Genomic DNA, 13,163 nt, shown 5'->3' on the forward strand with positions numbered 1-13,163 from the left:
AGAAGCTGAGCATAAGACCCTAAGGTCCTGTGAGAGAGATTCAGAGGAGGGAGTGGCCTGATTTGGGGTTGGGGGGTTACCACAGGAAACTCAGAGAGTTCTGAGGTAGGAGGAGATGGTGGGCATGGGCAGAGGGAATGGGAAAAGAAACACATTCTGGAACACGGTGAAGAAGTCTTTTCAACTCAGCCAAAGCAAAATAACGGCCTACATCCCTTACAAATTCAAGCTCATTTCTGACTTCGAAAATCTTTTTTAAGGAAGTGCAGATGAATTTTTCTCTTAAGTGCAATAAAAACACCATGAAATTAAGAACCTGATTGCCCAGGTGTTCAATCCACTGGATTCTTTGATTGAATTATAAGAAAAAGAGGTAAATGACCACAGACAAGTTAATATCAGGATGTCAATCACGAAAACACCTACTATGGATGCCACAAGCAGAATCAGCAATGCGAGCAGATGACTCAGCCTGGGACCCATTTGAAGGGTGTGGGGGAAGCAACCCCACCTAAAAGTTTGCTCCACCCTATTCATGTTTTCAGAGGCCTTCAATTCTGAAGAACTTCTGGTGTCCTCCTCCATAAAGTATAAAAGGGAAAATCACACATATGTTACAATTTAACTACATCCTCTGATTGCGAAATTCTTAACTTCATTAGAACTGATTGCGTGTGAGCATGTGCCTTTCTTTTTACCTACTTTAAGGAGTCCTTAACCAGCAGCCTACCATTATAAAGACATTTGGGGGGCGGGCAGGGGTCTTGAAAATGTTTATATTTTTAAGAGTTCCCTATTGACAAGGAGAGGATGTAACATTTGAAGGCAGCAGAGTGAAAGTGGGAAGAGTCAGGCTGAGGAGGCCACCTGCGTGGCTGTGAGACTCTAAGCAATTTTCTTAGTCTCTCTGGGCCTGTTTCTTCACCTGTAAGATGGGGAGGAAGAGAAGAAGAGTAGTACCCCTTAGGGTTGCCTTGAGGGTGAAATGAATCAATACACAAACAGATAGCATTCAGAAGGGGACTGGTGAGGCTCTGAAAGTGTTGATATATTATCACATTCAACTTCACAACGGTCTGGTGGACTCGCTCTCTCTCTCTCTCTCTCTCGCTGTGTCTCTCTCTGTCAAATAAATAAATAAAATACAAAAGGAATAAATACAACTTACCTTTTTGATAACCAGTAGCACAAAACTCCAAAGAAATAAAACGGTGTACAGTGAAAAATGAATTGCCCTCCTTCCCTCCGCTGCTCCCACCCAGCCTCCCTCCCCAGAGCCAACAGCTGTTACCAATTTCTTGTATGTCCTCCCAGAGTAAGCATTAGACTGAGCTCACTGCTTAACATACACTGATTTACCAGAGTCACATAATTCCCTGAGCGCCTCGCAGACGCCAGGGACTTGATGCTGGGCTACTGCTGCCTTCAGAGGGCTCACTGGCTTGAGTCTAGAAGTTATTTGTGGAGGAGCCTGCTATACTGACTGCTTACTGACTGCTGTTTCCAGCGTTTTTCCCTCTGTAGCCATCTCTTTTCCCAGTAGAACCAAGAAGAGCACAGGAAAGGCCACACGAAGGGAACACTCTTCTCCAGCTTGGCTTTACACAGACTCAGCGAGCGAGGAGGCCTGTGGTGTTAGGAGCCAACCAGAGGACGCTCCAGAGTGCTGGGCAAACGTGACACCTCTCTGGGAGCAGTTTCCTCCTCTGTGAAACTCCTGACCTTTCCAGCTCTCTAATCATTTTTCCCCAAAAGGGCTCTTAAGAAGGATCATTTTCTGGAAAGCCTCACTGCTGCTGGTCTCTGTTTCCAGCCTCAAAGTAGGAGCCACTCCGCAGGTGACTGAGAATGGCCAAGAGGGCTCTAAGGCCTTTTCCCTACTTTCCCATCATTGTTCTTCAGATAATAATTTTAAATACCCCCCCATCCCTGCTTCTGCCAATTTATAACCGAGTCAGCCACAGCAGAGCTTTCTAGACAATGTAATTATAAAATATGCTCATGACCTTTGATGTGTAATTACATAAATGCAGAAGTTATGGGTGTTGGCAACTTCAGAAAAATGGTTCTGATCATAACACATGAATCCCTATTCTCTCTTTCCAAACATGAAGTATCTGGCCAAGGGAGATGGAGAATTAAGTAGGGAAGTCACCATTTTGGAAGCAACTCTTATTATTCCCATTTTATAGAGGATCCAGAGAGGTCAGCCCGCTGGCCTAAAGTGACACAGCAGGCCAGTGGCAGAAGCAGGACCCTAGTCTGGCCCCAAAGCCTGACTTCTTTCCAGTGCGTCAGGTACCCGACAGGAAGGCCAGGGACTATGTTCTGGATTTCGAGAATCTCATTTTCTGGTTAGCTGAATATTCTAGATAGCTGAATTGTCAGGTCCAATTAAGGTTAGGAAAGAAGAGGGAAAAGCAGAGAGGGAGGTTCTCCAAGCCTAGGATTCTTTTCCTCATCAAAGTTCTACTTCTTAAAGTACATGAGCCTCTCCTTTTCAGTGGGTTGTAAGCTCTTCCGGGGAACAGTCTCCCTTCATGATTAGGGTAGGGGGAGTCACATGTGCATTCTAATCCTTGCTTCTTTTCTCTAGGTAGGTATGTGCTGTGGTTTTAAGTTTGCATTTTCCATGTGACTAAGTAGTTCAACATCTTATGGGTGTTTAATAACTGTTAATGCCTTTCTTTACTCTCTTATCGCCTATCTTTCTGCATCTTTGCACCCTTATCCCCTTTCCTAGGACCTAGCAAAGTGCAATCCCGAAAGCTGCCAGAGTCCTGGGGTCCCAGACTTCTCTATGTTGGCAGTTCTCTGTTTGGGGGAGTCAGCAGCCCTACACTGTCTGTCTTCTGCCCACTTCCCAGCCTCATCTTTCATCTTTCTATCTCCTTCCGCATGACTCTCCAGCCAGTCCTCTCCAAGTATCTGAGAATTTGCTCCCCCCACCACACTTTACCTGCTATCAATCAAGCCTCAGGTCGTATGTCACTTCCTCCAGGAAGCCCTGCCTGATGCTTCCTCCCTCCCTTCACCAACAAGTTTGGGTTCGTAGCCCCTTGTTTGTGGCTAAGCAACATCCTGTACTTCCCCTCCTAGCACTTATCACATCGTGTTGCAATTGCCTACTTGCTGGTCTGTTTCTCTTGCCCTTCCTCATACACTTTGTGTATCCCATGTGCCTTGAGCATCGGTATTTACAGAATGATATGTATTGAGTGGTCTGGCACGGATCCCTTTAAAAGAACAAAAATCTAACCTTCTGCGCCAACTATACTAGAATCAATGATTTCAAGCCATCGCCCTCCACCTTCCACTTCCACCTATTTAACAAGCCATCAAGAAAATGAACACTTGTTGAAGAAATACTGTATGCCAAGCACCAAGACAGGCCCTTTACATGTAAAACCATTTTCACAATTAGAAGGCTTAAAGCTCCTTGTCTAGACAGCACTTCGAAACTCAAAGCCTCTGATGTCCAGTCAGGCAGTGAACAAGCAAGGGGAAAGGAGTGATACCACAACTCTTTCCATCTTGATAGTGGCAATGTGTTAGTAGAGGAGGACCCCAAATAGCACCAGGCTCTGAGTCCCAGTATCTTCAGAGCCTGGCATGGAGCAGGAGCACAAATAAGATTTGTTGAGCAAATGAATGAATAGTTGAAGAGAGAACACAGAAAGAAATGGACTGGAAGCTGTGGAGACCCACATTTTTTCCCCGATCTGTCCTAATACATTTCCCCCACTTCCTTCAGTGTTGATAAGCAAAACTGGACACTGAAGTATTTTTGTCTTGGGCAGCTGTCCACACTGCCAGCCAAGACTGATCCTCACGATTTCTGCTCAGACTCCATTGACTAAAAATGGCTACACCTAGTCACAAGGGAAGCTGAGAAATTTCTAGTTGTGAACCCAGGAGGAAAAAAAAAAAAAACAGGTCTGGGGTGAACAGCCAGCAGTCTCTGCCTCAAGATACAAGGATCATCCTGCCTCTGCCAGTGTCCCTGCGTGGCCATGAGCTACCACAGGATCACTGGAGGCTCACTCTGGAAAGGCCCTTGGGGAGCATCTAATTCAGCTCCCTGATTTTACAGATGGGAGACTAAGGCCTAGAGACAGAAGGAATTCCTTCACTGTCACAGTTGTTTGGCGCTAGGACCACACTGTTTTTGCTTAATCATTCAGTGCTTTAGCCACAAAGTGGGTCTTTAAATGTTTAAAGAGAACCTTCTCATCACCTTCCTGAAAGTGCTGTGAAGTTCATATTTCCGTGGTAAAGAAGAAAGCGTTAAAAGCAATACAAATAAGGATGTTGGTGATGTAATGATTATTACAATGGTACGAAATGATTCTTTCTTCAGTTACTCAGAAGGTTATTCTGTGTCCTGTGGTGCCTAAGAGACTTCGTTATTAGGAACTTCAGCTACTCCCCACATAATACTGCAAAATCCTTTAACTGAACAAGTATATGAGGGGGGAAATTCTATCACCTTTGACAAAAGAATGAGTACTAATTGTGTAAAATTGTGCACTTAATTCACCTTCTTTGAACTTTAGTTCTTTCATCATCAAACTGAAAATGATAATACCTACCTCTCAGGTTTGTTATGGGGATTAAAGAAGAAATGTAAACCACTTGCTACTGTATTTGGCACCTAGTTGGGACACAATAGAAGTTAAGTTTCTGTTGTCACATAATTGCAATTCTTTCACGTAATGATATAATCACTCTCAAAAGGAGCATTTTCAACATTTAATCAACAAATACGATCTTTTCTTAATAGCTGCAATTGCTGAACGAGGTGCCTAGTATCCATAGAGAAAAAGAAAAGCATCTGTTCCAAGGGAGACTGAGCGGAAAGCATAAAGTAACAGCACTATGTGACAAGCTAACGGGACAGAATGGGTGGTGGGGTTGGAGGCGGGGGCTTAAAAGTCTGCTTAGGTGAGTGATGGAGGACTTCCTTGAGGTTATGTGCTTCATGGGGAAGGAGTAGCAGTTGGTCAGGTAGAAGGCAAACACGTGGGGAAGGACCCAGAAGCGTAAGGAAGCACGTTTTCTATAATGAAGGAGCCATTTTCGGTACTGCTGGAACAGTATGTATTTATGTATGTATGTATAAATAAATAAGCTTTAGCAAAGGAGGAGGGACAGGTGACTGTGACGGCAGGTGGGCTTTCGATTGATTTATCTTGCCAGAGATGGGGAGCCACTGAATAATTTTGGGCAGGGCGATAGAGCAAAAGGGGTAAATGGGAAGAAATGGGAGAACGAGGCTGCTGGGATTCCTGAGAGCCGAAGAGAGCCCTGGCTGGCTAAAGGCCACGCCCACCCCCCCTTCATTCAGTCATTCAAATAGTTACAAGGACCTGCAGGGTACCAGGCAGAATTCCAGGAGCTGGAAGTCACTCAGTGAGCAGGACTGGGAAGGTCTCTGTTCTAACGGCAGAAACTGATAGTAGATACACAAGTGAGCAAGCAAGGAAGTATCAGATTAGTGCTTCTTGGAAAATTAAACCAGGTGATAAAAGAGTCCCTGACGCACTGTTCCTCCTCCCCGCCCCCGCCCACCCGAATATTCACCGAGCCTTCTCTAGATCTAACTTTGGTTTCCCAAAGAGGCTGTGCTCCTGGGGGGGGGGGGGGGGGATCTCTAGGGTAAATAATTAACTCAGCTCTCTGGGTGCTTCCAGTAAGCCTTGCCTGCGTGGGGACAGTCAGACCTAAGTCTTCTCCAGGGCCTGGTCAGTTTGTAATCCTTGCTTCGGGACCCCGATTCTGCTACAAGTATCATGTACAAGGCTAGGGGAAGGTCACACCAACCTTGAGACCTTTCCTGATCGTTGTTCCCATGGTAACGTATGACGTCCCCTCTTGGCAACACCCCCCCCTCATATATATATGTATATATCTTTTAGAAGGGAAACATTTGATAGCGTGGTCGAAATTACCTACTCCTCTCCTCTGAAAGGTGCAAACTTTGAAAACACACCTGCCACTTCTGCCAGGAGCGCCCCCATTCCCCGCCTGAGCCTCGGGGCGGGGGTGGGAGGGAGCTGTTTGGGGAATCCTCGGGTCCGAGGTCCCCACTAGGGCTCTAAGGTATCAGAGCTCCTCAGCGCCAAAGGGATGCGAGCCAAGAACAAAAAACCAAACGTTGTAATATGTAGCGAAGACATTAGGGACAGAGAAAGAGGATTTCCCAGTGTGCACCCATGGTCTTCCCCGAGTTTGACACATTTACTCACCAGGAAGGGTTTTTTTTTTTTTCCCAAAAAGTTCTTTTTTTTGTTTTGTTTTGCTTTGTTTGAATTACGAAAAGTTTCAGAGACACAGGAAAGTTCTCTCTCTAGTTTAAGGGAAATCTAGTGAAAGCCCCAGGAGGGCCTTTCTGATTTTTGCCCAGCTTCTTTGGACTGTTTGATAGTCATAGTTCACCCTCTGGGGACTTTAGCAGTCAGTGATGACTAAATTAGGGCCCCTGCTCCGAGGAGTTTTAAATTCTGGTTGGGAGGAGAAGACGCTAAGGAAAATCATCTTTTCCTTCTTTTTTTAGCAGTTTACACCTCAGGTGCTTTTACATTCCTAATGCCGTTAAAATGATAAACTCAAAGCCCAAAGGAAATTTAGAGATTACCTGGGGGTTGAAGGGGAGAAGCAAATACCTGACATATACCTGCCACTTTCTATGTCCCTGCCCATGGTAGACATTGCTAATCGATCACTCATTTATTATCACTTATTTATTGGCCATCCTCCAAGTTCCACTCGTTATGTCAAGAATACAGCAAGAAACCATACAGACTTGTTTGCTACCCTTATGGACCTCCAAGGGGGAGAGAGACATTAAACAAATAATTACATGCATGGAAAGTGTTTTAAAAAGGCAGAGTGTGAGGGCAGACAAGGGCATCACATATCTGGAGTTAACCTGGGGGTGGAGTGGGGTCAGGAAAGGCCTCCCTGAGGAAGTGATGTATATAAGCTGAGGTCTAGAGGGTAAGGAAACTGAGTCTCTCTGAGGGTGGAAAAAGAAGCATTACATGCTGTTTATGGAAGGCGACATGGGTCACCGCATGCTCCATAGCTAAATGAGAGGGTATGGATACTAAATGAGGGGATAGTTGTCTGGAGAGAACCAGAGGTTGGTTTAGCCAGGCCTTGGAAGAAGAACCGGAGAGGGCTGGAAGGTCAGATTGAGCAAAGGTCTGATTAATTGTTTATCCACTCCCTTCCTAGTGTAGTATGCCCTCAGGGGCTAGTAAAAAAAAAAAAAGACTTTATAAATTATTGGCTATCTACTAAGAAGTGGCAATTCTCATGACTTCTCCCATGTTCCTTGTAAGATAAGTATAATTTTTCCAGTTTTACAGATTAAAAAAAGGAAAAAAAAGCCTGGGAGGACTACAGACACTTGATGAAGTTGGACGGCAAGTAGGCAACAGAGCTAGGATTTGAGCAGCTGCACTTTCCACAACTCCTCACTGTCCTAAAATTTCCAGACTGAGGGTTGCTCTAAAAGCAATCAAATAAAACTTGGAAAGCGACAGAGAGCTTTAATTTCAAAATATTACCGGGGGAAAGGGTGGGTAGAGATGCCCCAGGTGACTGAACACCAAGCCGCAGAGAAGCGTGTGGAAGAAAGCGAGGGGTGGCAGAGGGAGTGTGGGGAGGAGACGGGGAGTCAGGAGGCTTGAGAAGTGCGTCCCTGGGCTCCTCCACGACTGCGCTGCGGGGAGTTGCCCTGCTCTAACCACTACCCGGCCCGGTTAATCATTTCCTGACCTTCCTTCCCCCTTTCGCCCTGCCCGCAGGATTGCCACATCAGCCTCCCCCTTCCCCCTGCTCGCCTCCTGGCCCTCGAGCTCCTCCGCCGGGTTTTACAAGAAGCCCCAACTTTGAGGCAATATTGGTAATAGCCCCTGACGTCCTCAAGGCGGTTCCCCAGAGAGATCGAAGGCTAGCTGGGGCGGGGTGGGGGGCGGTTATGCCTCCCCAAGCGGCCCCTTAAGGGTTGCACTGTCCCCTTTTCCATAAAGAGGTCAAGGAGCTGGGGATCCAGTCCCCGCGCGGATTAACCAATTACAAACTCAGTTTCCCTCAGGCCAAAAAGAGTACGGCAACAGCAGCTGGCAGTGTGGTGCAAGGTTTAAATGAGATATTGTGTGTAAAGTGCTTGGCTAGAAGGCAATAGTGGGTGTTTAACACATGTTGAATCCCTTCCTTTTTTATCACCTGGTAACTCGGACTTTGCGCTCAGCAAACCTCCGCTCATAAATATCTCACTTGAACCTCCACTGGTGAGTGAGGTCTGAAAAGTCCAACCACGTGCTCCACGTAACGCAGATGGTGAGTCACAGTGAAAAGATTTGATCCCAGATTCGTGGGCGCCCCCGAGGGCCCACCCACGTAGTACCCAGGTGGCTGGCTGAAGGCCACGTGTTCAGGACCTGTAAGTGGGTCAGTATCGCACCTGTCACAGGGAGCCTAACACTAAATCGGGATTGCTCTCGGACCGAGGCAGCCCGCTGGGCCACCGGGAGCCGGTAACTTAACCTCTCTGAGCTTATGTTTTCATGTGTAAAATGGGACCTTTAGTGCCTGTTTGCCCGAGTGGTTTTATTTTCTTTTTCACACTTTTATGAGTGGCTAGATTTTCTACCACAGTGTCGTCAGACCACCACGCCACACGCAGGATCAGTCTTCTCTGAGAGAACTCCTTCCGCCACGGTAAATGCAGCGGACCTGCCCCGCGTGCCGGGGCTTGGCGCCCCACCCTTACCGGTGGGGTTGTGGGGTGGAGGGAGAAGCCGCGGTCGCCCCGTGCGGCAGAGTTGGGGAGCATTCGTGAACGCAGCCTGAATCTCTGGGCCACCCGCCCGCACGCTCCGGGACCCCACCCGGAGGGAGTGGGCGGGGGCGGGGCCTGTCTGGGGGCGGGGCCTGTCTGGGGCGGGGCGGGGCCGGCCTGGGAAGACGGAAGCCCTCCGCCTGGGGGTGGCGGTAGAACCCGGATCCCAGAATTCCACGTTCTTCGGAGCGGGGCTTCTGGAGACGGCGGGTGGGAAAACACGGCGCCCGGAAGCCTTTGCTTTCTTTGACGCAAGGGCTCGGGACGTAGCCGCCGTCGGCCGAGCGCCCGGCGAGGAGCGACCCCAGACGGAGCCTTCGGAGCCCCTCCGCCCACACGTCTCCAGGTCCCCGAGCCTCGGTCTTCCTCGCCTCCCTACTCGTGGTCATGGAGTGTCCGCACCTCAGCTCCAGCGTCTGCATCGCTCCGGACTCAGCCAAGTTCCCCAACGGCTCCCCGTCGTCCTGGTGTTGCAGCGGTGAGTGCGGCCCCGGGGCGGCCCTGCCGCGCACCCGAGGCCCCGGCCTCGCCGGGCCTGCCGTCTAGGGACCGCGGGCGGGCTGCGCGCGGACGCGGGAAGGGGTGAGGGCGAGCCGGGCCCGGCGGCTGGGGAGGGGTACGCGGTGAGGCGGGCTCGGGCGGGCGCGGCGGGTGGAGCGGCGGCGGCTCCTTTGTTTCCCGCGGCCCGACGGCCCGGCCGGCTGAGGAGAGGCCCGAGAGGGGCGGGAGCCAGCGGGGGCCACGAGCGCGTGGGGGCAGCGGCGGGCGGGGATCCTGGCAGGCAGCTGGCCCCCCCGCCCCGCCCTGCTGGGGGGCTGTGCTCGGCCCGGGTGCGGGGCTACGGGGGCGGGTGTCCGGCCCCCACGATGCGGCCGCACGTGTGGCGGGGCCCGGCTTTGCGTCCCTCCTCGGACTGAGGAGAAAAGCGCCGCTCTCCCGGCGCAGCTTTGTCTGGGCTGCGGGGCGCGCTGGGCCCCTTCGCCGCTTCCTCGGCCCCGCTTCCTTTCGTTTCCCTTCGCTTCCCGGCAGGCTCGGGCAACTCGATCCACGCCAGGTGGGAGCCCTCAGCCCCGAGAGGCGCTCGGAATTCGGAACTCGGGCGGCGGAGGTCGGAGTCTTTCATCAGCCAGGGAGGGTGAAGTTTGAAAACAGGCTGCAGGCTAAAAAGCTCAGGAGGCTGAGCCAGCAGCTGGTTTGGAGGGACCGCTCGAGTTGCCGTTCAGATGTTTTGGGTTGTCTGAAATTGGGTTAGGAGTCCCAGGTTCATGTGCCGTAGAACAGCTATTAGGTTTATGTAATGCTTTTGCGTTACTTCAGCATCTTAACTCCTTTGGCTGGGCTCTTTGGAAGCCCCAGTGCCCTCTTATTGTCTGCTCTAGCGACTTAGGATCGCACCAGCCACACTGCTTTGATTACTTCCTGGTAGGGCCCTGGTGCCGCCGCTAGAGTCTTTGTTTATTAGCTTTGAGATGATCAATGGTAGCTTGAGGTGTAGTGTAAAATTTGAATTGTGCATTTCAAAAACCTTAAGTTCATTTGAAGAAATAAAGGAAAAGAGCAATGGTACGATTTAGGTATGTGACATTTTTCGTTGCGGTTTGGAGCTGGGAAGGTAGTTTGGAGAATGCCTTAACACTTTTGACAGGTTACTTCTTAAATGGTGATTATGTCCTTGGAGAGAAACATCGGCAGCGCCACAAAGAAACAAGTATTCTACAGTTAAGAATAGAAATAACTGCGGTTTTTTTGAGCTCTCAAAGGTTTGATGCTTTGCTTGGCTTTGTAAAGTCAGATTATCTTTTTCTGCGTGAAGCCTTTAAAGATTAACTGGTTAATTGGCTTTACAGTGCAGTATTGCAGTTTTTTTAATGAGGGTGCAGAAACCTGCATAAATTAGCTCTCACCTAAGAATTTATCTTCCACAGTGAATGTTGAGTATGGAAAAACAAATAAGGAGTATCAAATTGCTTTTCAAATTGAATGGGGGTGCCTTAGCTGTAATTGTAGCTATAGCTATGGTGCTAAAACTGTAACTTTCAATTTTTTTTTTCCCCAAGAGATTAAAAAAAAACCAAATGACCGAAGTAAACACTAGGAAGAGCATATCTCATGAGGAATGATGCTCTTGCTCATCTGTATATTCAGGGATACTAAGGGGACAGTGCACTACTAGCTTTAGGTAAACTCACATCAAATTTAAAGATGGCCTCACTGGGCACAAGCATCTAAAAAAGGAAGAGAGTTTATGCAAGTGGCAGATATCCTGTTGTGAGTCAATCTTGCCTTTGTCAGTCAGGGAGTCCACTTGACTTGTGGAAAAGAGTGCAGAAAACTGAGTATCTCTTGAGGAACTTAAAGTAAAATGGAACATAACTAAGAGACTTTTGCTGATAGCAACAGCAAAGTAGTATTTCTAGTGGTAAGGATGGGGTCATTTCTCTCCTAGGAGAAGGATGGCGTCTTTGCATCTTACAACAAAGTTTTTTTCTGACATTGGTATACAAGGGTGGTTAGTCATGTAGTTGGATTTGTAGAACCAATAAAGCTCGTTTAACAACTTTATGTGGCTTTTTTTCTTCTGTCCATATTTTGTGAATTGAACCCATTTCATGTGGGCTCCCATTTTAACCTGTTGACATCCATTCTTGATATAATCTCGTATTGTATTGAGCTTGATCTTGTTCTTGCCTGCCTGTTTCAGTGATTAAATGATTAGTAAATTTGTGAGCTCTTAACTAATTCATCATCTTGGAGTAATATGTATTCTGGCATTTATTGCCTAACACTCTTGGATTTCTTTTCTTTTTTCCTTTTCTTTTCTTTCTTTCTTTTTTTTTTTTTTTTTTGGAGTAGTGGACCAAAAGGGTAGCCAGTGTGTTGAATAATGCTGTGACCGGGTATTGAGTCTGATTACGTTCTTATTAAGGAGGGAAGAAAAAAATCCCTGTTTTGGCAGTAGGACAATAAAAGTAATGCCCTTGCCTTGTTTTTTTTGGGAGCCTGCAATTACACCACGGTGAAACAGCCTTAAGGCAAACAAGCAAATTGCAAAAGGCCAACATCCTAGGCTCTCCTAGCTAGCAATACATCCTTGAACAAGTAGTTCTTTTTCTTTTGAGCATCAGTTTCTTATGTCATCTTATGTAAAAAAGGAGTAATACTTCACATTTACTTCACAGGTTGCTGCTAAGATGAACAAAGTAATTTTTTTGTGAAGATGTTGGGAAACTCTTTTAACACTATGGAAGTAATAGGTGGCATTACAGGCCAGAACATTTTTATAAATAGGACTCCTCATACTTAAATATCTAAAGGCCCTTAAATAGGGCCTAGGACAGACTGGCTTTATGCCGAATTATGCTTGCAAGGAGATATATTACTCAACAAGATTAGGGGGTGTAAGAAGTAATTATACTTCAGCATTGACTTGAGCTTCTTATCTATGGAAGGCACTGTGTGTTAGGTTATGTAATTGTGTATTGCAGTTCTTCTCAAGCTTTTTGTTCTCAGGACCCCTTTATACCTAAAACTTACTGAGAACTCAACCTTTGTATGGCTTGTATCTATTGATATTTGCTGTACTAGAATTAAAACAAAAATTTTAAATGTATTTTATTAAATCATTTACAAATAACAGTAATTAATCTGTTACCTGTTAATAGAGATAGTGGTTTATAGAAAATAACTATACTTTCAAAACAAAAATTTTATGAGGAGAGTGGCATTATTTTACATTTCTGCAACTCTGTTGTTTAGCTTAATAGGAAACAGCTGCATTTTCATATCTTCTGCATTCAGTCTCTTGAGGTATCATACATCATGTAGACTCTGGAAAACTCCACTGCACCCTTGTGAGAGAATGAGGGTAAACAATATAAGTAACATCTTAATATTATTCATGAAAATGTTTGACTACACATACTGCCCCCGACAGGGTTTTGGAAACTCTTAGGGGTCCAGGCCCACACTTTGAGAATCTACTAATATACATCTGTAGTAGCAGTGAAGGATAACTGCTCTAATTAAAATAGCTTTAAAAAATTAGAGAAATCCTAAAGGCTAGCAACATGTATGTCTTTGCAGAGACTTACAGAGTTTTTAAAATACATTAGCTGGGAACCGATCTAGTTCTGTTGGGGTCATCATCCCTCCTCTCAAAAAAGTTACAGTCTAGGGGCACCTGGGTGGCTCAGTGGGTTAAAGCCTCTGCCTTCCGCTCAGATCATGATCCTAGGGTCCTGGGCTCTCTGCTCAGCAGGGAGCCTGCTTCCTCCCACTCTCTCTGCTTACTTGTGATCTCTGTCTGTCAAAT

The 13,163-nt window shown here is 47.1% G+C and overlaps 1 protein-coding gene across 4 annotated transcripts in view; it reads left to right on the forward strand.

The window, feature by feature from the left end:
• Nucleotides 1-8,949: 8,949 nt before the first annotated feature.
• USP3 (ubiquitin specific peptidase 3) overlaps nucleotides 8,950-13,163 on the forward strand; it is a 104,854-nt gene continuing 100,640 nt past the window's right edge. For 2 of the 4 annotated variants that reach the window (XR_013967079.1, XM_080807821.1), the window contains exon 1: nucleotides 8,950-9,329. Coding sequence is in view for 3 of the 4 variants with exons in the window: in XM_080807821.1 (XP_080663947.1) it covers nucleotides 9,239-9,329 (91 nt within the window). In the remaining variant the exon portion in view is untranslated. The remainder of the gene's footprint in view (nucleotides 9,330-13,163) is intronic. The other 2 variants (XM_080807820.1, XM_080807822.1) reach the window with 2 other exon arrangements.

Source organism: Martes martes (genome assembly GCF_963455335.1).
Source record: "Martes martes genome assembly, chromosome: 7".
Taxonomy (NCBI): Eukaryota; Metazoa; Chordata; class Mammalia; order Carnivora; family Mustelidae; genus Martes; species Martes martes.